The sequence below is a fragment of the Coturnix japonica genome, chromosome 7, assembly GCF_054131305.1.
Source record: "Coturnix japonica strain WE chromosome 7, WE-NBRP24, whole genome shotgun sequence".
Lineage (NCBI taxonomy): Eukaryota > Metazoa > Chordata > Aves > Galliformes > Phasianidae > Coturnix > Coturnix japonica.
Window position 1 is genome coordinate 16,765,448 of NC_140669.1, and position 24,361 is coordinate 16,789,808.

Here is a 24,361-nt window from a genome sequence, read left to right on the forward strand (position 1 = left end):
TGAATTTTGTTGACCATTTGATTAGGCGGTCATAGTTGTGGCAGGCCAGAGTGTAAGAGCTGTACTCACAGGCAAGGAAGAGGGACAGAGCCAGTTAAGAAGTCTGGAAGAGTTAAGCTTGCTGTTACTTCTGTCCATTAGGTAGTGACAGTGAGGAGTGCTGATGGTGCAAGTCACACTACCACCACAGGAACTGGCATCCTTGAGCCTCTGCTCTTCATTCAGTATTCCTACAAAACAGCCCTGCAAATTCATGGAGCTCTGAAGCTGCTATACAGTGGTAATGGAAACAAAAAAAAAGAGGGCATAATATTACTTAGATATCTCTTTTATGGTTTGTAGTCATAGCTTTTAATACATTTATTCTATTTTTAAAATATTTATGATGCAATGCCACAAAAAAGTTAAACCGGTAAACATTAAACTTGGTAAAGTTTGTAGTAAATGAGGCAAAGAAGTTTACTGTTCATTTTTAAGAGTTATCTCAATTGCATCAATGCATACATACTTCACATTTGCATCATTTACGTTCTGATAAAATGTCATAATAAGAATACTTCAATTTCAGAAGACTGCAAGTCTAGAAATGTGCTGTATGATATGTCACATACCTGGAATTCTGACAGACTAATACCAAACATCCCACACAACCAGCTATAAAACACAGAGGCCCCACTAAGCTTTTGAAGTTGCACCTGGGTAAAAAAAAAATAAAAAAATCCTCAGGTTAAACATTGCTCATTAATAAAAAGAAATATCCAAATATCCTGAAGCTAAGAACTTGCTACAAAACATTCATGTAGAATAGTCATATAATTTAGAAATTATTTTCCAGTTATGTTTTGAGGTAAGAATTAGCAGTAAAAATGAAAGAATGACAATGTTATGCTTATGGGAGACACACAATCACAACCATAGTTAACATGCTTTTTCTTGCTGGAATTAGATTTAGGAACTATGTGAGATTTATATCTATTTCAGCTAAACGCCATATTACTTGTATTCCCTAAGGGGCAAAAAAAAATTGTCTCTTCATTTCTTGCTTTAACCAAAATCCAAAAATATCAGTATAAAGAGGGGAAAGCCCCTCAGACTCCTTGCTTGTGACTATCACACAGAAAATGGGCTGAACTGGCAGACTCTTAAGGAGAGTTAGGTTAGAATCAAGTAGTCTTCATATGCGTACAAGTAGAATATTATGGGTTCACAAGGAAGAAGATGTATTATATGTAAAAGAGCAACCTGTGTGATTAATTAGTTCATGTTGTAAAAGCTTTCTGCTTTTTATATTTGATTAACTAGGTGACAAACTGCTATCTACCCCTGGCAGAAGAGAGAGCCTTCAGTAGGCATAGTCACCTAACTTAGATTTTGAAGGCATCACACTGTCTTGTCAGAATCCTTGATCTCTACTACAGTTTTTGAAAGTACAGGTGTCATCTGAAGAAACTGCACTGCTTTCTAACTGGACTGTCTTTTTTGATTTCCTCATGATGGATAATCTCATCAGCAACTGACATAAGCTGGTAGGTAGGAAAGTATGTTGAAGTGAGAGCAGTCCTCACCCATAAAGTTTGTGAGTATGTACAAGAACTTCTTGTGCATTTAAAAGGCTGCAAGGACGGTGGGGTGTGTGAGCTGTAAACCTGAGATACACACACATAGCCTGGGGAGGAGAAAAAGAGTGGGAGGGTGCTTAGAAAGGGGAATGGATATTATTGCTCCTCTGCTGGCCCCTCCTGACACACGACACCAATTCACACAGGAGCTTGCAACCCTGCTCCTCCCTCCTTTCCTCACAGAGCATCCAACACAGGACAGCACTGTTGTCACAGCATCCAGGGCAACATCCTGCATATCTGCAGAGCCTCATGCTCTGAGCATCAAGGTAAGGGTCCTTCTGTCTTCTCAGTGTGTAGGGATATCACAAATCCTGCCACAAACTAGAAGGGGAAGAAAAGTTGCAGACCTGGCTGTGTTAGGGACTTCGTGCCCTGGCAGATTTATTCTTGCCACTGTGCTGACCTTTTGCTATGTGTTCTGCCTAGCTGGAAAGAGCTGGCAGGGAGATAGAAGCAGGGCAGAACTGACTTACCAGTCCAGAACAGTCTGTGAGTTCCAGGTGTGTCTGTGAATCCAGGACAAACAGGTCCCCTGCAGAACAAAAAAAGTCTAGGTATAGGTAGCACAGCACCCTGTGCCCATATCCCAAGGCTTGTACAGCAGGCCCAGAGATGACTGGGAGAGATGTACTCTCTAGGACAGCTGAAGACAGGAGCATTGTCCCAGCAAGGTGACCTTCAGCATAGAGGGTTCTTGAATGAATAGAATGGAGGAAAACTTTGTCTGACTCTGTCTTTGTGTGCCAGCTCTGGGCAAAGCTGGTTTTAAAAAACATCTGTGAATTTCACTTGGAATTCACTCAGCACCCATATGAGCACAGGCAGCATTAAGGTTTCTGAGAAGTGCTGGTTGTACAAACAATACCAGGAAACAAGAGAGAAATGGAGTATGCTTCTAAAATGTCTGTCTCCAGTATGTGAAGTGCAATATATGCACTACACCTGAAAATCTCTCTAATGCATTTATTATTCATTACCTTTTTTGGAGAAGCTCTTAAAGAAAATAAAATAAGTTCATTTTTGGGACTACATTTAAAATGCAGCCTGTTAAGCAACTCAAAGCAAAACTGAACATTTTATTGTCCTTGCACTGCTGTACTACACTGTCTTATTTGTGTTGTTTAGGAAAAAGAAACCAAGTAAGTTATGTTCTTCCGATTCTGGTGGCTTTTGTGGATACTTGAACAACATGAATTTTCAGCAGAAAATCTCAGTGAAGAACAGATATATGGACTGAGAAGACCTACAACTAAACACATTCTGACAAATACTGTAGAAAAATATCCCAACCTAAGTGATCAAGGTGACTACTGTTATTTTAATACTTTTTTCTTCTAGATTCCTTTACTCAGATCTATATGGCTAACTTCCCTCTAAGATAATATTTATACTTCACCTCGTTCTACCTTTTAATGTGCTGTATTTTTGCACTTTGATCTCTTTACTCCTTTCTCTCTCCATCCTTACATATTTTATAAAAGGAAATAACATGCCTTTTTATTTTGTCTGTTTTTAATATGTTTGGTAGCCTGTTAGTGTCACTTCAAAAATAGTAACCTGTATAACTTTATTTATATAGAAGAAATACATTCAGTAGTTCATAAAATTATTATTCTCCAATGTACACTAGTGCAGATCCTGCTATTAGAATTTCATATGTCAGTAGACATGAGAGTAAGTTAAGTGACATAATGTAGCTCTATTAAATCACTATCCAACATCTCATTCTGTAACACTCATTTTCCTGTAGATGACTCATCTTTCCAGCCCCCATTCTGGTAACCAGCATGAAGACAGAACATGTGTCTAAATATCATAGCAACATTTCTCATTGCATAACATTACCTCACTTTCAGATTCTTATTTCTTGGTGTGTCTGCTCAGGAGTAAATTCTTCAACCTCTATATGTCCTGCCTTCACAACAGTTTCCAGTTTCACACTTGTGATCTCAGGTGTTTTCCAAAACTTCCATAATTTAACTCCCAACTTCAAACCTAAAAAATATATACAAGGTTAAGGATAGAATGAGATTATTAAAACCCTCCACTCACCTACCTATTTATTTATTCTAGATGAAGACTGCATTCTGGAGATTGCTTTTTTACTGGACAGCTCGGAAAGTGCTAAGCATTATAATCATGAACAGCAAAAAAAATTTGTTTTGGAAGTAGTAGACCAAATGAAAGGTCTGCAGCTTAGTTCTGGACGGACCCTTACCTGGAGGATGGCCTTACTCCAGTACAGCAGCACTGTTTACACAGAGCAAACTTTTCGTGACTGGAAAGGTCCTGAAGCATTCAAATCCCACATTGCTCCTATCACTTACATAGGTCATGGTACCTATACAACTTATGCTATTACTAACCTTACACAACTCTTCATGACTGAAGGGACTCCAGGTAGTTTGAAACTAGCTGTACTCTTCACTGATGGAGTTGACCATCCAAGAAACCCAGATATTTTTGCAGCTACAGCTGATGCTAAATACCAAGGAATTACATTGTTCACAATGGGAATGACCAGAGTGGCTGAAGAGCCTAGCAATGCTGCCAAGCTCCGGCTCCTGGCCAGTTTCCCAGCATCCAGATTTGTTTCCAACCTCCAGGAGAAAGGAACTGTGGAGAAGGTTCTCACGGAAGTGGTATGTACACAAATGTTTACAAACTGTTAGAGAAATGTATGTAAAAAAATCTTAATCCCGATAATTCTGAATGCTTAATGCTATTAAAAAATCTGTACTTTTTACAGTTTAAAGAATCTCACATATGGGTTCATGTACACTTATTAATAAAGCCACTGTGCCAAAGCACTGGTTTCTTTTTTCTCCATGTTATTCAGATCTTGCCACTCAAAACCTTGAAGCTGGAACTGAATTAGACTCAAGAAGACCTGTTACAAAGATATTTTTTATCTGAGCTAATTTGATAACTACCAAAGAGCAATATACTCCAAGTTAAATCTTTTCTAAGGTGTTCTTATTGTTCTCATTCTTATATATACTGTTAGGAACACATTAGAAAGAAATCTAATTTTTCTCAACTGCAAAATATGTATCATTCATTCATACTAGGGGGCTGCTACTATGCGCCACTTCAAAATACAGCAGTATAGCCCCTAAGTATGCTGTCCCATCTACCTAACTCGATTGGTTTAGATCAGTTTACCATTATAATTGAAGCAAGTTGAGCTGGCAAGGAGTCAGCAATTAATGCAGTTAACAATCTGTAATAGGAAATGAAATTATTGAAACTTTTTTAGAATTGAGAGATTGCTAAGTTGTTTCTCATTAAAGCTTAATTCTGCTTAATATGTTAATTGCTTAACTTTTTACATAGCTGCTGAAATAATTATTTTTCACATCTATTGGTATTCTCCAGTGCATTATGACAGTAATTTTATAATGTTTCCAATATTTGTTTTTGCAGAAAGATCTGTCTGAAGAAAAAGTAAGTAATTTTGCCCATACAGCATTCCTGTGGACTTTCACTGTTGTTTTGGGAACATAAAATTCAACAAAACTGATGGCATAACAACATGGTAATATATGAACTCCAGTAGGATTGCCCTCAAGTAGAACATGTGAATTTGTATGTTCACAAAGCTTTACTTTGCTATCTAATTTAATTTGCTTTTCCTTCTATTATTGTAGTTGAAAAATAACAGAGCATGAGGATAGTGAGAATTTGCTGATGTATTTCAGAAAGTCATCCAGCAGACTCAGTGGATAAGAAAATATGACATCAAGTTAAGAACGTGTTGCAGTTCTAGCCCTTAACTAGCTTTCTGTGTCAAAGAGGTAATGAAAAGGAAGAAAACAAAGCTCCACCATTGCACTTTTCCATTTCTCCACACTGTGTCACTCTGACTACAGGCATTCATAGGGGTGGGTGCCATTTTGTGGTGAAAGAGGTCAACTTCTCTGCTAAAAATTTTTAGTACCACTTAAAGAATGGTTATCTCAAGGGAAGTGCATTCTGATGAGCAGTTCAAGGAAATGTATCTGTGAGTCTTTCCAAAACTTAAAGCATTTTAAATTTTCACTCATTCCCACTGGTGTGTTGATTTTTCTGTCAAAATAAATCCTGAATTGCATTACATTAAATGTTATTGTTGGAGGATACATTACTAATAACTAGGATATACAGGCAAGAACAATGATTAAATATTTCATTTGTAGATGCCGTGAGTGGAGGTGTAATAAATAATACAACCAAAAGTAAAAACACTATTCCTCCCAAATCAAGCCCAGAAGTTGTACAAACTCTGTATTAAGTAATAATTTTCAAGTCTCAAAAAGATCCAGAAATCTCATAACTGTGTACCACAGTGATGTCTGATTGGAGCACATGACTCTATAGATGAAAGAAAATGAAGATTATAAACTACCATATTGAACACCATTAACTAAATAAAAGCATATACCAATACCATCTTTTGTGTACAGATCAAGCTAGACAGACTATGATCTATCCTATATTCATAGTAGTAGTGCAGTAAAGGAGAAAAATGATACATATTTCCTTACTCAGTTGTCTAGGCTGTATTTACATAGTAATAAACAAGACAGATCACTAATCACAGACACTCAGCATGCAAATAAACTAACCTTGTGAGGAACCTGAAGGTAAAGCCACTATCAAGATGCAATCTAAGGAGTAGGAACAATACAGATTTGGGGGATGGAGCATAGAGGCCACACTTGATTTCTGAACTGTCAACCAAAAGATATTTAAATGGTTTACAGAAATAACAACTGTCTGATCACCTTTTGTGTATCCACTGTAGCCACTCAGGAATTTAAAATGAAAGTTAATGTGTTTTCTCTTTTCTAAAATGTACTGATCTGAATTCACCATTTTCATTCAAAGTGTCCCCAGGCTGCCATATGTAAATGTGAGAAGGGGGAGAGGGGTCTTCCTGGCCCTGCTGTAAGTAGCTGTCGTTTCTCCTTTTCCTATGGTTGAATAGCTGATACACAGCATAAATCAAGATTTTTATCATTTGTATTTTTTTAGGAAATTAATCCCAAGAAAACAAAAGCTAAAGCTTCAGTGCAGTCATCCATAGACCCACTGCATGGCAATGTCACCACAGCAGGAAATGTGCAGAGAGATTTCACTTACACAAAATGCTCCCTCTGAAAAAATTACAGCGAGATCTGATGAGGCTCTCTCATTAGTTAGAAAAATTTAAAAGGCAGGAAGGGGGAACATTACTGTGTGAAACAATAATTCACCGATTACAGTCAGAAAACTGGGTCAGGTGGAGGTAAATAGACCCAACTCAGAATCATTAATAACTGAAATAGTGGTCTGAAAGCAAAAAAAAAACCAAGAAGCTGAAATACGAGGAGCAGCCAATTGAGAATTATATTGTCTACTTTACCCTTATTACTTTCAAGAGGGTTTATGTTTCAAAAAGTCTTTTTTAGTTGAACAGTCTGATAAGGTATCCCTAATATTAAACTAAGGCACCATAGCAATTCACATTCCTTACCCAAAAATGAAGAGACAGTGAGAGAGCCTGAAGCAGAACTGTAGAGATCCATCCATTCTCACTCTTTTGACCTGCATAAAAAGAAATACACACTTGTTTTATCCTGCACTGTACAGCACACTTTCATTGAAAATGTAGTCAGTAATGCATAAACAGTCTTATATGGTTATTTTGTTTTGGAGAACCCAAGTTCCTTTTACAAAAAGCAGTGCAGAGGTCAGACAAAAACTACATACCCACCTAAGTAGCTAGAAAAGCATGTTATCATCTGTTCAGAGGAGAATCAAATTTCACTTAAAACAAAAATAAAGGAGAAAACTGGTTGTCTATTGAGCCAGTCAGGTTTCCAGGAATTCATGATAGATAGTTTTAAAAACATATAGGAAGGAAATAACCTAAATATAAAAAAAACGTTGTCTATATATTGTCGAAATTATGTTAAAAACATAAGAATTCTATTGCTTTTCAGGGCAAAAAGGGTCGCACTGGGGATGATGGAACTCCAGGCCTGAAAGGAGCAAAGGTGATCTGATTTTTCAGATTTAGGAAAAATATTTGTTACACTTCATTTCTATTAATACAGAAATTAGTCATCTTAGTAGAGCTCACATATTTTCCATCTATGACTTTTTTTTTAACTCAGCATACTCCTTTTTGCTATAGTAATGACTAAGATCCTTTAAAACAATTAAATCTAACATAAAACCACTACAATGCAAAAAGATGTATTTGGTATACTTCCCGTACCACTGAGATATCTACTCAGCTTGCCCAGAAAATGTTATCTTTTCCTTCTTTCACTGAGCCTGACATTGGATTATTCATAGGGGGAAGCAGGCCTTAATGGAATTCCAGGACAAGATGGAGTAGAGGTAAAATATATATATATTTTTAATCTCCTTTTTCTCTAGTTAGCAGTATTAATTTACTTCAAGACAAAAAATAACATAGAAAACTTTAGAGCAGGAAAGATAGTGATTCTTTAACACTAGAAGTACTGAAAACACTATGATTGCTAAAAGAAAGTGAATTATTCCTTCTCACAAGGGTGAACAAGAAAAGTCCTGTCTAATAATACATAGGCTATCCTAGAAATCAAGGAAAACTTGGATATAATAATCTAAGTACATTACAGAAATTGATGCTTTGCCTACACCTTTACAGATCATTTGAACTTTTCATTTGACAAACAGGTTCCCATGTCCCTGACTCTGAATTTATTCACATATGAATCACTCTGCTTTGTTTGTTCTTATTTAATGAGTATATATTTATTATTTTGTGACTTTTTTCTTGCTTCCGTTTTAGAATGCTTCTCACTATGACAGAAATATGGATTCCAGTTGATCTGCTTTTACATAGTTAAAATTACAGAGTTAAATGATATAAATGATCATAAGATTTGATCACACGTAGAAAAGCATCTATCTTGACCAATAAATGTAGTATTTACAATCATGTTGTAATGTTTATCAGAGCTTCAGTAATCATCCATTAGAATCTGAAATGCTGTTTTTCTAGAGACTGTGAATAGCTAATAGTTTCATTTGGTCATATATCCTTAAAAACTGCTTTACTTTCTTTTCCCAGGGAAAATCTGGGTACAAAGGAGAGAAGGTACTACTTTCAGTAAAAAATTCTGTGTTTGCATTAGAATTTGATGTTACTATTTATTATGCATATTGCTATATTTCCAGTAAACACTAGTGATGAACAATGACATCTCCTTACCTGGTGTTGCACAAGCTCTCACTGAGTATGTTTCCCTTCCCTTACATCACAATTGCCATAATACATCATGAAAATAACAATATTTACATCATTTTCACTTAAAGCACTCAATGAATAAGGATAATATCCTCAGTATCCATCATAAACATTTCTCTGTGTTCCTTTTAAGGGTGAAAGAGGTGAATGCGGAATCCCAGGGATAAAAGGAGACAGAGTAAGTAGCCAGAAAATTGTTAGGCTTTCAGGAAACAGTTAAAATGTAGAAAAACTACAATTCCCTGAACAACCATGATGATGGGTGTAAGGCAGAAGGTGATTGTAAAGCTGAAGAAATTTTAAAATGCACAATTTTTAAAACCAAATTGAGCAAGAATACCACTTTCTGTAACTTTCTCATTTCTTCCTATAATTCATTGGAATAATTCATAAGGCTCAAACCTGAGCATGCTTATAACAATGTTAAAATTCTAATTAACTTTTACAGAGGCAGAAGAAATCTTAATAATCAGGGATTAAGTAGTATTCAGAGGGAATGAGAGGTGAAAACGAAACAAAAATTTGTAACTCTAACACCACTCTTAAATATTTGGTGTATAATTCTTACTCTGAATTCTCATTACTGCAGTCCATTTTAAAAAATACTCAGTAAAACTCACTGACTACTGAGCCTCTCCTGGCGTTTTTTGGTTTTTTTTGGTCAATTTTAGTAATAAGATACCTAAATCAGATGATATAAGTGATTTCAACTGAATTTAAATATACACTTACCCTTCCTTCCCCCCCCCCCCACTTCTTTTTCAGGGTCCTGAAGGTCCAATTGGACCCAGAGGTACAAGAGGGCTGCAGGTAAAAATAAATAAATATTTTAAAATATATACAAAGCTATTAAAACAACAAGACCTTGTTATTTAGAACCCCAAGTTCTGAAATAATACCATGACAGCATTCATAGAATTGAGACACTTGAGCTCAAGTCATCCAAACTCATATTAAGCAGCAAAATAAACAAGAATTTGAAGGAGCACTCTAGACAATTAAATTATTCTTACAGTAAAGTTGATCCCAAAGATTGCAGCAAATACAGCCCCATAAAAACGGAAGTTACTCATATCCCAATCACAGTGAATAACAGTTTCACTACCTGGCAGAAGTAGGTAGAAGCGCTTTCTTTTCTTTTCTTCCCAGTATTGTGACTGAAGGTCAAAAAATTTAGCCCGTAATAGAAGCTTCAGTAGATTAAGCAATAGACTGCCTTTTATAATTTCGAAATAAAAGGACAACCAAATTATCTCCCCAACACCCAGAGTAACTGAACCTATACTTGTACCACAAAGCACAGCTTCTGTTCTGAAATGCTTGTAAATTGTATTTTCATATAAGCTATTGCAAACTAGAGATCTCTATCAAAACTACATCATTCTGAAATCTTGAAAAACCTCATTAAAACTGTTCATGTATTAATAGGGCCCACAAGGACAAACTGGAGATCAAGGGCCTGAAGGCCTACGAGGATCAAAGGCAAGAATCATATTTATTTCTTCTCTTCATCAACATTGAAAAGCACCAATACAACCCATACCATTTTTTATAGAGACTGCAGTTGAAAATAACTTTGCTAGCAGATCATATACTTTGTACATTCTAAGAGGTTACTAAAAAAGGCCTTTTTTTTTTTTTTTGCTCATAATATTATGTTCAAGTTCAACTCAGCCTCTGTTCTCCCATCATTACATAACCAACAAAAATACAAAGAGGCATCATTAGATTAATAACTACAGATTACATAGCTAGAAAGATTATCAAGGATATTCTTTTGCATCATGTCTAGAGTTTCTGCTGGCCAGCAGTTAATTGTATGCTAGCTTAATGTGATTGAAAACTGTATTATCACATGTAAAACAAAGTATTTGGTTATTTCTGATTGGTATCACTTTGTACAAAAAATAGCTATGCTCTTAGTAAAGGGAGTATTGATTAATGAGAGAGAGAAGATAAGAAGTGTATGATGATACCAATGGATTGAAATTACAGATATACAAAAAACAAATTTCAAAATCTGTTCTTTTATGACAAATTGATTATTTTTCCATCCTTTTGAAAGGGTGAAAGAGGTCTCCCTGGGCTACCTGGCTTACCTGGAGAGACTGGAATAGGACTGCCAGGCCCAAAGGTACAAACATCTTTCTTCTTCCATATTATGTGCTTTATAGGCTGAGAACAAAAGCTGAGACAGCTGAGATAATATACTTCGTGGTATATGAGAAACTTCAAGCCCCAGAATATATTTCTTTTTCCAATTAATACTGTAAATGTAGAATGAGATTGTCCTCTAATGCTGTGGGATGCTCCAGTTCAGTGCCTGTTGGGCTGTGCAAGTCTGAAGATGCTCAGACCTTCTCTGCCACTCCTGTATTCAACTACATCAAATATTGCAAATACAGAATATCCAATGAGTATTTTTGTGCTACACATACAAATTTCTAAATAAGGTATTTTTAAAATATATTTTTGTTTGAAGGGTGATGCTGGTTTGACAGGAAGACCAGGCCCTGTTGGCCCACCTGGAGTTGGTGAGCCAGGAATTCTGGTATGTCTGTTTCTTTTTTGGAGAGGGGGAAGTGGTAAAGAAAGGGAGACTTATCAGTGCTTTCATAAATAAGAGATACATATTTATATGTTGACATTCCTTTCTTTAACTAGCTCTCTCCATCATATGTAGTGTTCTTTCTGACCTTCAGTTTCCTCAGTAAACTGAAGATGTTTTCAATTCCTTGACTTTTCTAATTATCTAAGATTCTGAACTATGAAAAAATAACACCTTAAGCAAAGCCATACAAATATTCCATGTTGTATATCTTTCTGAGTGTATGGGAAATCACAGCTAGAACCACTGATTAATCAGCTGAGGCAAGTGTTGGGTCAGCTGTGGGAGCACAGGTGAGAGTAATCTAGCTGTGCTCCCCGAAGGGGTGGACTTAGACTCCACCTCCTCTGAGACCTCATTTAAGGACTGACCACCACTGAGGCAGCATCTCTTGGAGATCACTCCCCAGTGGAGACTGCCTCAGCTTTCTGATTAAGGCATCGACATTGGTGAGTTTTCTTTTGCTAATAAACTTTGACTATTTACCACCATCTTGGTCAATACCTTTACAATTAGCCACCCTTACACCGAGTCTTTTCAATAACAGTACTGAGAAAAAAACCCTCTTCTAGGGGAGGAGCAGCCTGTGATGTGCACCTTTGTTAGCCATGGCATCTATATTAACGTGATAAGAGAAACTGGTTGATGAAAGTTTGCATTTTTAAGAAAATTTACTTGTGAATATGTTTGTCACAGTGTTCTTTTTATGGTTGAATGCCATGCAATTAGCTTTACCTGAAAACAAGACATAGTTCTAATGCTGCACACAGAACAATTTTCAAGCTTATTTATACTACACAGAGTAAACCAAGCCCAACCTACTGCCATTCTGTGATGTATATGCAATCTCAGGGAGTAAAACAGATAAAAACAAAACAGATGCAGGAAAGCACTGTGAAACAGGCTAAATATATGCAGGTTTTGAGCTTTCACTTAAGAAGTTTGGTTGTCTTACTTGCCCCTTGTTTTACTATGAGATCTGCTTTTAGAAAGAGAAAAAACATGCTATTGTTCTTGTCACTGATTGCCATTACATTTCTATATTGTGATAGGCTTTCTTCAGTTTCATTCTGCGTGGACTTTAATGTAGTTCTTCTTCTCTCATGATTATACTGGTGCATTAATAAGAATTAGTAACAATTTGGAAACTAAACTAAAGCGGAGGGAGTAAAAACTTCAGAAATATAAGGAAAAATAATTGCTGCTACATACTGTGTGACTAATAAGTAACCAGAGAAGTAATACTGTCAGCCTTGTTATTGCTGCAGGCCAAAATGCTCATCAATGATTCACTGTGAATATCACTATATTATTTCAACAGGTTATAACTACATACAGACATTTAAAGACATGCTTATAACCTACAATGACACAGAATGTGCTGCTGTTGATTTGACTGATGAATGCATATTTTGGACCATTTTATACTTCTGTTAACAGGGGCCTCAAGGACCACAAGGTATTCAAGGAGAACGAGGTTTACCAGGAGAAGGGCTTCCAGGAGCAAAGGTACTGCAGTTGAAGTGTTCTAAGAGCAGAACAACATCATTACATGAGCACGTGCCAAAATGAGTTCACAGCAGACAAGAGAACCTGATAAATTAGCTTTTAAATAATAATAAAACATAGCTTCAGTTAATCAAGTAAAATATCAGTGAGTTCAGTTGGTCAGAACAGAACATCTAGGCAAAGATAGCGTCTTGGACCTCTAAAACAGGTACTTAATTCCCCTGGCACTTCATTTGCAGGACTGAAGCCAGGAAAGAAGCTGTAATTGTAAAAGAGCCTCTAGTCTGTCTTAAGATGAACTATTATAAAAGTGATTCCCTAGATGAAAATTATGCCTTTTTGTTGTTGCTTTTTTTTAGTCCTTATATACAGGGACTCTTGCTCTCACTAATATCAGGCTACTAAGCTTAAGTATCTCGGCCACTGGCTTATGTATTTTAGCAAATGGCTGAATTCAGTTTGTGGGTGAAACTCTCAGTCTTGGCTGCCATTTTGTCTTTTTGTTACAAGTGACACAGCTGTTCCAAAACAGATACTTTCCAAGGCCTTCTAGGTGGCTTTGACTTGAGTAATGCTGCTTCAAATTGAGCTTATTTCTTAACTGCTTTCCTGGGAAATGCACTGGTTAAGTGTTTATTGTAGTAAAAAAGGAAATCTAAAGTAGTAAACTTCAATATGTTGTACAAAAGCCTCCTAGTGGGCTTCTTAACACCTCACTGTATGATGGTTAGTTATATTTTTTTTTTATCAGTCTTATGTTTTAACGTAGTTTTAAGTGTTATGTGATACAGCCTCAACCCTACAAAGAAAAGAGTTCCTTTCTCCCATACATTTGTGCTGTAGGTCCACTCATTTTTATTCACCCACCGCAGCATTTTTAGTTGGGAAAACAATAACAAATCTGTTTAATAGATGGAGGCATCTATTGTTCCCTTACTAAGAATCTTAGCATTTTTGCTTTGCACAATACTGTATTCAGCTGGGTTAAAATCTAACTGCTGCTAGCATCATTATCTCTTAAAATGTGAAATATTTATTTTATTATGGATTACATAAGTTACCTAGCCTCACTGTTGATGGCTTATTTTCACTTAATGGGTCTTATCAATGAAAACAGAAAGAAATTGAAGAAAGTACATTCAGAAATCACTGTATTGCCACTGCAGTATCAATTCATGTGGGCAGAAATAGTGCAACTAACAAATAGTGCACAGCAACAATGTGCAGTGGAAACAATTATGAAATAATGTGTGATCTTACTGAAACTTTTGAGCACTTGGGACAAACAGAATAAATTAGCCAAAGGGGAATTCTGCCAGTTTTACTGGAATACTTGATTTGGGGTAAAAAAAAGAAGTTTACTTTTACTGCCAAATCTGACCTGAAGACAAGCATGTATCAACAGAGTCTATACACGTATTTCTAATTCTGTCAGTGTATGCCAAGTATGTCAGATCTACAGTTTTAAATGTATTTTCGGCAGGTGCTTTCTTACTCTAAAACAAATTGTACATTTGCTTTCTTTCAGCAGAGTGTTTTTGCTAGCAACTTGCAACACAGTTCAGTGAAATGAAAAATATAAGCAAGTGTTCCAAACCAGCAAGTTTAAGAATATTCTTTTAAGCAAAAGTTCATGTGATGTTTTTCAGTCGAAGGTAAAAAAAAGGTTGAAACTGGTTGGAAGGGAGAGCCCATCTGGGGAATAGCTTCATTGCCTTGAGTGATTGAGGCAATCTGCACAAGCTAGCAATCTGTCTGTACATGTTTTATTAACAGAAATTAAAGAAATCACTTTTTCCTTATTAATAATCTACATTTTCCTTAAGACCACTGTACTGTAAATGAATGTTTTAAAACAATATTTATAAATGCATTTCTATGATGATATGAGTTGGTCTTGTCTTTATTCTGGAAAAATTCTTAGTAGCAGCTAGATCTTCACTCTCGCGCTTTAATGAGAATAATCCATGAGACAAGTCAGTAGGAGTTGGTTTAGCCTCAGAACTCAGTCCTGCTGACACTTAAGTCAGCTGTGGTTTTGACACTGATTTGAAGGGATGCAGGACAGGACCCAGAACAATCAAAGTGAGCAAAAAGGTTTAAAAAGAAAATGTGTTTTGTTTTTTTAAAAAAAAGCTTGTTCAGCTCTTTGTCAATTTCAAACAGCAGAGCAAGCTCATTTGAAAAGACAATCTCTTTGGTGTCCAGGAACTTCTGGTCCTCATTTCAATTTTTGAGATGACAGAGCAAACTGTGTCTCTAGTTACTTCAAAGAGAACAGCTGTGTGTTTCTATAGCTACCATGTTATTTTTTCATGTAGGGAGACCGTGGTTTTGATGGACCAAAAGGACCTCGTGGACTTCCAGGCATCAGCATAAAAGGTGAAAAGGTGAGTAATACATACATCAAGGGATTTGCAAAGTGCCAATGGATCTGCACAATACAGCCTTGATATTCACTACAAACAGTGCAGTGAGGCAAGTCAGTCAAAGATGACCATAGACAACAAGGTATTTTGTTAACAAATTTGTGCTCAGGAAATTCTCCCAGCATGTTTAAATGTCTTCATATTAAAATAAAAATATTAACAAAAACTGATTCTGTGAGAATGTTATGTTTTAGAATGGAGGAGAAAAAAAAAAGACTATCAGTTTTTAGCAGCAGCAGAACCAGGAGGGAATAGGTGCATATATTTAAGATAAGGTCACATCCTCAGCTTTGCTAGCTTAAGGAGATGTTAAGTCAACATGACTAGCATAGGAGCTGTCACAGATTATATCTTGATGCAACTAACCAGCTGCACTTTGCCAGGGTGAATTTGGTCCACCTGGTTTACCAGGACCAATAGGATTACCTGGAATTGGAATTCAAGGAGAGAAGGTATGGTCTTCACTTTTCCCTCACTCCACAGCTAAATGTCTAATAACAGAATATGCTTTATTTTTAGTAATTAATTAGATGATATTTTCAGGGAGTGGAAGGCCCCAAAGGACCTCCAGGCTCTAGAGGGCTACCAGGACAGGGACTACCTGGACCAAAGGTTAGAGAATTTTATGATGTAAAAAGTCTTTCTCATGTTCTCTGAATAAGAAATGGTCTGTCTCTATATGCTTGTTCAAGGGCTCAACATCTGAATTAGTTGCAGGAAATTAATAAAGAAAATAATGTTATTAAACTGTAAAGCAGTTGTGACTCCACTGAGAAGACCTGATGAACCTATGGCTTAGCTCTCTGTTTTGTCTCAGCTCGCCACAAAAGCTTTTGAGGTACCAAATATCAGCTATTAAACTGTACTTTTTCTGGTATTTTTCCCAGCAAGTGAGGTCTGATCTGGACTTGAAATTTCATCATGTAGGCAGGTGCAGTAAATCAATTCCAAAAAGTTACTGCACTTAACATAAAAGAATACCAACATTTCAAGACTATCTTTTTATTCTTAATGCAGTGTTTATTTTCCAGAAAAACAAAAAACATGCATAGCTTACAGATTAGCTGCCTTTAATTCTGCTGCCTGTTTTCTCACCTGATTTTGTGAATTTACTGTTTCTAGTAGTCAAGAATGGTCTAAGATAAAATGGAGATTACCACTTATTATTGCTGAATTGTTAGTTGGAAACATTGTTGATGTATAATTACAGATTTAATCATTATTTACACCTGCAACACTTTGACAGCTCAGAAGGTGCCCAGGGATCTTGAAATTTTTAATCTTTGTGATTGTGTTCTTAACAAATTACACTAAAGGTAATATCACACTATTATTTTCTTTAAATATAATCAACCAGGAATTTGCTTTTGTATTTTTTCATGACAAAGCTCTTAATTTCTACTTAAGGGTGAACAAGGCTTGCCAGGAGAGACTGGAGTACCAGGAGAAAGAGGTATTGGAGAGCCTGGTTCTAAGGTATATTATTAATAGATGAATTTATTCATTTGGGTTTGAGAATTTGTGCTTCTTGAGTGTCCTTTCTGTGGATGTGTAAAAATAATTCTAGAAATAAACTGTTGAACAATTAGACATTTCCTTTTTTTGTAATAAATGAGTTGTTATTATACAGAGAAAAACAAGACTTGAGTTCATATGCATAAATGGTTCATATAAATACATATACAGTTTAATAGCCTTAAAAATACATAAATAGATTTACTTGATTTGGAGTCTGCATTTAATAGAAAGACTTACTTTTATTGATGTCAGGGTGAGCCAGGCCTTCCAGGATTGGCAGGTCTGCCTGGCCTTCCAGGAGAAGATGGAGCCCCTGGACAAAAGGTTGGTTCATTTCTCTCTGCAGCCCACCTCCTTCCCTTCATGCATTCTTACTGTTCGCTCTATGCTGATATCCAAACCTAGAAGAGAAGATCTTCATGGACATGGGAAAAAGTAGCACATTTTGGACAAAAAAAAAACAACAAACTCAAACATGTTTTCTAGGGAAACTTTTCTAATTTTGGGGATGTTGGTGGTTGTGTTATCTTACTTACAGCTGGCTTTTTTCAATTCACTAAATTCCCTGCTTATAAGAGCACTAAAATGGCTACAGGCAACATTTAGTAGCTTTCCAATGATGAACAGAAAACTTCGTGTATTTTTATATTATGTACTCAGAGTGTTCTGTCATTGTATGGGAACTGTTGACCTGAACCACTGATTGATCGCCTGAGGCAAACACCAAGTCAGCCTTGGGAGCACAGGTAAAGGCAATTCAGTGTTTTACCAGAAGGGGTGGAACCTGGTTCCACCCTTCCTAGACCCTATTTAAGGGCTGACTTCCACTGGGTAGGATCTTTCTGGAGATCCCTCCTTGGTGGAGAATTTCATCTTTGGAACTGGGTGAGCATTCCTTCTCTTCTTGTTCCTTTGCTATCTCACTACAGTACTCTTTCCAACTGTACTTTTTGACTGTACAATCAATAATTAGGAAATATGCTACCTCATTTCCACACAGATTTTTACTGTAGTTACTTCTGAATATGGGAAGAAAATTGAGCCCACTGAATCAGTGGGAATTGTTCCTATGACTTTAAAAAGCCTGTGATTTTAACAAGCTTATTCAGGTAATTATAGAGTTGACCTTGCACTGTTATCTATGTAGTTTTCTGAGATAGTGCTTTGAATTTTTTTTTTTCATTCCAGGGTGAACCAGGATTACCTGGTCTTAGAGGTCCTGAAGGTGTTCCAGGTGTTGGAATACAGGGTGAAAAGGTAAGAATATTTTATTAAAGGAAACACTCTAAAAGGAGACATTCTAAAGCTCCAGGAATAGGCTTAAGTGGCTTGCCAGTGAAAGCTATGGGAAGAACCTATGTTCAACAGCTGCAGTATAGCACTTCACCGTGTTGCATTGATATTTACAATTTCAGATAATACAGTATTTCAGTATGTATGACATATCTGTTTCTGTAGGGAGATCAAGGCCAGAGAGGAATACGTGGATTAACAGGACCAACAGGAGTGCCTGGGCCTGCAGGAGCTAAAGTATGTTCATTATCACACTGTGTGTGTAAAGCAGCCCTCCAGAACTCTATCCTAGATTTCAGAAATAATCTGCATGAAATGAACTTACCTCTTAACAAATAACTTCCAAAAAAATCCCATGTTCAGTTATGGTTTTCCTAAGACAAACCGCAGTCATTATAAACATCCAGAAGTGTATTTATAAAACTTTACATTCAGCATGTTGCTTCCTTTGGAAGGGAAGAAATGAATTGAAAAAAAGTTAGAGGATACTAATAGTGCCATTCTATGCTGAAATACTTGGGAAGACAGTACAGTGTCTGGCATACACATATGGATCACAACTTCATTTTCCCTTACACTGGTCAGACTCATGGCTGATATTCTTTTACCAATTTGCAGTTCGAATTCTCACTGAAAGTGAGAGAAAGGCTATGCCAAGTTTATCTTCCAGTTTCTTATTGAGTCTTTTGCTATTAATTCATACAACAGTGAATATTTCCACATTAAAAGAAAAAAAAAAAACAAAACAAGAGGTAATAAATTATACTGAAGGGACTATTTGGAAAAAATCTGTTGTAACAAGAAAAAATACATTTTTTTTCTTGTATTAATACACAGCTGGACAGGAGGCTTTCAGTGCTGGATGTGCTGTGCCAAGTCTAGAATGTACTAAGAAAATTATTTCTAGTAATACATATTTATTCAGGGACTGAGAGGAATGTCATTTCCATTGAGAAATTAGAACTATACTGATTATCAGTTCTTCAATGTTTAGATTTCACACAGAATATAAATAAAACATTAAAACTTCTGACAGAGCTTGAATTAAATATGCACAGATGTTTTCTCAGAGATCCCTGTACTACTTTCAGGGAATAAAAAAACATTGTTTTCACTCTCATTCCTTCACTGCAGGGAGAACCTGGTGTACCAGGTCGTCTTGGAATGCCAGGCCCTCCTGGAAGAGCTGTGCCTGGACCAAAGGTAATATCTTCCTAGTATTTCTAAATCCTAGTACTTTTTAAAGTGTGAAAACTGTGTAGAGTAGGCCATACTACTATTCATGTAAATAATTTCAGCCTTAAGAGTTTAAATAAAACTTATTTCCTATCAGTAGTTATGCATTGTATCTGTTGTAGTTACCACCATGGCTTGTTATTAACTGTTTGCCAACTTGAAGTGTAGGCTATGTATAATCTTGTCTTTGAGAGCCTTAGCACCAAAATACTTCTGCTTTTAGCATTTATCTTAAATACATGCATTCGTATATTTTTATATATAGTGTTTTTATAACAAAATGTAAGGGAAAAAAGCAATCACTGGTGGTTAATAGAATGTGCAAATATGGTACATGTTTTCTTCATTGCAGGGTGACATTGGCCCACCTGGTCTTGCTGGACCAATTGGAGAACCAGGTCTTGGGATGCCTGGGGCAAAGGTAGCTCCTAAATTGATAAACTAATTTCTGATAGATCTGCAGAATAATGCAATATTTCAGTGAAGCAACAGCCTATCAGCAGAAGTGGTCAAGTGTTATGCAATGCTTGCTGAATATATTGTACTACATTGCTATGGTATAAGGATTTGCAGAGTCAGATGACCATGGAGAGTTGATCTTTCAGACTCCATGAATCATAAGCTTTCAGATGGCAGGGAAAAAAAAGTTTTTAATTTACAGTGAATGAATACAGTGAGGGCACATGATTTATGTGCTCACAGCTGCTTATCTGTTAAACACAGCTGATTTTTCTGAGCAGGTTTTAGATAAACTGCTCCATTTCTAATTATGGCAAGGTATAATATGTAGGTTCCAAACATATCTCAGAACATGAGCCAATCCAGTCATGTGAGAAGAGATTCCTTGAGTAGTGAAACATGAAAGAGTAGCTAATCTCTAAGGACTTCTCTCTAGTGCTTATATAGTACTTTCTCAGTGTTATAATCTAATGTTTATCATGCTTTAAACTAAGCAAATTTGACAATATTGTTGAGTATTGTCCCTGTCCCCTGCTCTCTGACTGATCGTAAGCCCTAAAAGCTCTTTAATTTTGGCTGCACTCAGCATTTTTCCATTAATAAGTTCTTCATTGTTTGCTATCAGTATTAGTGCTTTTGCTTCACTGTCAGATATCTGTGCCAACCTGTACAGGGTAAAACCTTCTACGGCTTTTTTAATAAAGTTTCTGTATGGGCATTTTCTTGGCATTATTATGCATAGCCATATTTTGGGCTGTTGCAGAGACAAACATGGTCATCCACCCATATCATCCATTCAGGTTCAACTCAGAGCAGCTTTCAGCTGTCCATCAGGATGGATTTATGCATTCAAAATTAGAATAATGGTAATTGTAAGAAGATAATGCAACTGAATCTGTTCCTTCTTAAATATAAATCATAGTAACAGCAGACAGATCTAAAAAAAGATTCCTGACTTAAAAATGAAAGGTATCATATTTCCTTAGAGCTATTAAATATTCTAGTTTTAATCTGGTATCATGTAGTACAGACAACCTACAGTAATAATTTACAGTAACAAACACACACACATAGGTAGATAAAAATCAACTTACATTATCTCTGACAAAGAAATTTCATGCTCGTGGAGCATTTCCTGCTAGCAGCTGCTTTGGCAGTCATCTCATCTGTTTTTCCTGCTTTCATCAGGGTGATCGAGGCCTTCCAGGACTCCCTGGGCCCTATGGACCAAAAGGAGATGGTTACCCTGGTCCACCTGTAAGTTTACAGATGTTTCTTTTGTTTCTTTTTAATGTGAATTGGGAACAAATAGGTAAAACAAAGTGATTTGCCTCTATTGTTGATGTGCCAGGAAAGATTTATTTGTATTTTAGGCTCTTCAACTGTGGTAATGCAATTTAGCATGGAGGGAAAAAGAAATAGTCTTCTGTATTAGTCCAAGACCTTACAAGTCCCTTAATCCTTATGATTATACAATGCAAAATATTCCAATAGGAGAACTTTTTTTATAGTATTACTGAGGTTTCAATCAGTTCCTTCAAAATCTTAGTGTAGGTTACTATCTTCTGCCCAGCCACCCAGAATTTTAAGCCCAAACAGAAGAATATAGCCCAACTGAACAGCTGTGTCCACAGACACAAGTATGAACTCTGGGTGACCTATCAATCTTCCAGAACCACTGAAAAAGCAGCTACTATCCAGAGTCAAACAAGCAATCTGTCCTCAGTTCTATTCATTGGGATGCTGATGGTGGCACAAGGAACTGGCTGACTTACTTTACAGCTGTTTACAAAAGTCTGTACTGGTAGTTAGGAAAAATGCCTGCAGAAAGGATACAAAGAGAAAAAACTCTCTGCTCTTCTCCCTCAAGAGAACATGTGTATGCAGCACTGGCCCCACATAGCCTGTTCCACCAGCCCTGGCTTTGTCATGCTGGCTAGAGTTTGGTTATGTACTAGCATTTATTTGTGCTGAAGACAACTGTATAAATGCATACAAACAGGAGGAGTAAAAATTAGTGAACGTTGAAGTGGAAATTTGAAGCTGAAGCATGTCTTGACATTTTAGTGCAATCCAATCCTATAACTGCTTTTGCATTAGGTGCTCTGGATTAGACTCCTGACACATACTGGTCTCTTGCTTGAGGTAGAACACACATACAACCACCACTGACAACTTTTGGCTTATTCAAGTGGAGTTTAACCACAGTGACCCTGCAGAGCCAATGTATTCAAGATACAAGCCATACTGTTAATAAATGCATGTAGTTAACACAGCTTGAAATTAATATTCTGTCTCTGCATACAATTTTCAGGGCTTGCCAGGCCTTCCTGGGTTTCCTGGTGAGCAAGGCCCTGATGGAGTTGGACTACCAGGACCTAAGGTACAGATCTTAACTGCAAAGAAAGTAAATGCATGCATATACTCCATGTACATATAGTTCCTACCCATAGATCACAGGTAGATAATCTTTTTCATACAGCTTTAATTTACTTGTCAGTAAATAAAAGGTAGATACCATAGAAGATATTCAAGCTTCAGTTCAAAACTTGTCTTGATGGTGACTGTAGGCTTACTTGAATACAGCTAATTAATAGATTGACTGAAACTAGTTAAGCACACCTAATTGTCTCTTAAAAGACTAAACATATTTTTTCACTCTCATCAGTCTGTCTGAAGGCACTAACAAGAAAAGCACACTAGAGCTGTACCAGTGTGAATACAGAGTCTGACAGACAGATTATTGCTGACTTGCAGAAATTGGAGTTTATTTTGTGATATGGGAATTGTGTGCCTCTCTAACTATTGCACAACTGACTGTGCATGTCTTAATATGCGTAGACCACTAGCCACTGTAAAACCCCAATATCCTCCTTATTCTGCCTGTAGTATTCATGGTTTAGCGCTGTTTATATTTAAAATGATCTGTTCAATAATTTTTCTCACTTTGTCCTACTTGAGTACAGCAGATGCTAATAATTCTAGAGGTAAATCAAACTTTGTATTCACTACTTATTTTTTAAAGTATCCATTTTCAGGGTGATCCTGGTAGTAGAGGACCAATGGGTCTCCCAGGTCCACCAGGAGAAGGTCTGCCAGGACCAAAAGTAAGACATTTAAACACATCTTTTATCTTTTCTGGAAAATAAAAGTACAGTATAAAAATTCGTAATCATGCATACAGATATGTATGTTTTGTCTTCATACTACACTAGAAACAAGTAATCCAATAGATAACTGAGAAATAGTGTCTTCATTTTGTATAGTATCAAAAACATTTCTGCTAACCAGCCTTAAGCCACTGTCTTTTTCCCTGTCTTTTTCCTACTGCGGAAGAGAAATTATAGGGTGATAATCTTGCAGCAAAATGTTTAACTCCTTCAGGTTGGCTCCAATTTGGTAGCAAACATTTCTTCTACTGTTTGTCCTGACCTACAATTACTTGTCTGGCAAACAATCAGTGCCTATCCTGTTTTTAAAGCTACAGGCAGATTGCTGAGCTATTCTAGAATTCTTCCCATCATTTTTTCCCCCCACTCAATAAAGTAAATCAGTAATATTTTAACGTAAATGTGATTAGAATGTACACCATGAAAAATGCCTGGAAATGAACAATTTTCCTTAGAGAATGGAATTTTTTTGCTTCTACAGCTCAACTTCAGAAGTCTATTAATACAAGAGAGCTGTTTCTAAATATGAACGTTACTGTAAAAGAACTAAGCCATGACAGAATTAGGGATTTTGCAACATCATAATGTATCACACAGTGTGGCTTCGTTCCCCACACACGACTAAGTGCATGGCTAAGCAATAGGAAAGCACAAATCCCACTTCTATTTCACTATACAAATGATCCTTACAAATGGAAGAAACTGAGAGTTTCACACAAGGATGCTAGAACAGCAGTATGGGTATAAAATTAATACTGTACTGTCTGTTTTCCTATGAGAAACTTAAACTGTAATTTTTCTAGAGTTCTTTTAAAAGCCAGCTTGTACATTAGCTGCAAGAGATTATTTACAGTGCCACATAAAGGATAAAAAAAAAAAAAGTTGTCGTCAGCCAGAGCAGTCTTATCTTCCTACTTTCAAAATGATATTAAATGTGGAAGAGGACTCACAGGAAATTAGGCATTCATATAGAAATATACTGTGCATCTTCATTATGAGTGGTGAATTTAACACTTGCAGGGTTTCTTTCTAGGGAGCCACAGGACGCCCAGGGCTGCCTGGCCCTTTAGGATCTCCAGGTGAAGGCATTCAAGGAATTAAGGTAAGATGACTCTGCTGAATGTTCGATCTGACCATCGCAGCATTAAGGAATTAAGAAACAAACCTCACATTCTTGTTTCTTACATTATAAGAGAGCCAGAAGTTGGACAATGAGAAAGTTAATATGAGCATCTACAAATTATGATCTATAT

The 24,361-nt window shown here is 36.5% G+C and overlaps 1 protein-coding gene across 2 annotated transcripts in view; it reads left to right on the forward strand.

Moving 5' to 3' along the window:
• The first annotated feature begins 1,741 nt into the window (after positions 1 to 1,741).
• LOC107316727 (uncharacterized) overlaps positions 1,742 to 24,361 on the forward strand; it is a 29,177-nt gene continuing 6,557 nt past the window's right edge. For both annotated transcript variants that reach the window (XM_085552446.1, XM_085552447.1), the window contains exons 1-27: positions 1,742 to 1,888; positions 2,748 to 2,925; positions 3,696 to 4,264; positions 5,049 to 5,069; positions 6,492 to 6,551; positions 7,589 to 7,642; positions 7,947 to 7,991; positions 8,710 to 8,736; positions 9,020 to 9,064; positions 9,652 to 9,696; positions 10,315 to 10,368; positions 10,952 to 11,020; positions 11,369 to 11,437; positions 12,935 to 13,003; positions 15,325 to 15,393; positions 15,816 to 15,884; positions 15,976 to 16,044; positions 16,840 to 16,908; positions 17,203 to 17,274; positions 18,139 to 18,207; positions 18,409 to 18,480; positions 19,378 to 19,446; positions 19,832 to 19,900; positions 21,127 to 21,195; positions 22,253 to 22,321; positions 22,977 to 23,045; positions 24,142 to 24,210. In XM_085552446.1, the coding sequence (XP_085408572.1) occupies positions 2,769 to 2,925; positions 3,696 to 4,264; positions 5,049 to 5,069; positions 6,492 to 6,551; positions 7,589 to 7,642; positions 7,947 to 7,991; positions 8,710 to 8,736; positions 9,020 to 9,064; positions 9,652 to 9,696; positions 10,315 to 10,368; positions 10,952 to 11,020; positions 11,369 to 11,437; positions 12,935 to 13,003; positions 15,325 to 15,393; positions 15,816 to 15,884; positions 15,976 to 16,044; positions 16,840 to 16,908; positions 17,203 to 17,274; positions 18,139 to 18,207; positions 18,409 to 18,480; positions 19,378 to 19,446; positions 19,832 to 19,900; positions 21,127 to 21,195; positions 22,253 to 22,321; positions 22,977 to 23,045; positions 24,142 to 24,210 (2,187 nt within the window). In that variant the 5' untranslated portion in view covers positions 1,742 to 1,888; positions 2,748 to 2,768. The remainder of the gene's footprint in view (positions 1,889 to 2,747; positions 2,926 to 3,695; positions 4,265 to 5,048; positions 5,070 to 6,491; positions 6,552 to 7,588; positions 7,643 to 7,946; positions 7,992 to 8,709; positions 8,737 to 9,019; positions 9,065 to 9,651; positions 9,697 to 10,314; positions 10,369 to 10,951; positions 11,021 to 11,368; positions 11,438 to 12,934; positions 13,004 to 15,324; positions 15,394 to 15,815; positions 15,885 to 15,975; positions 16,045 to 16,839; positions 16,909 to 17,202; positions 17,275 to 18,138; positions 18,208 to 18,408; positions 18,481 to 19,377; positions 19,447 to 19,831; positions 19,901 to 21,126; positions 21,196 to 22,252; positions 22,322 to 22,976; positions 23,046 to 24,141; positions 24,211 to 24,361) is intronic.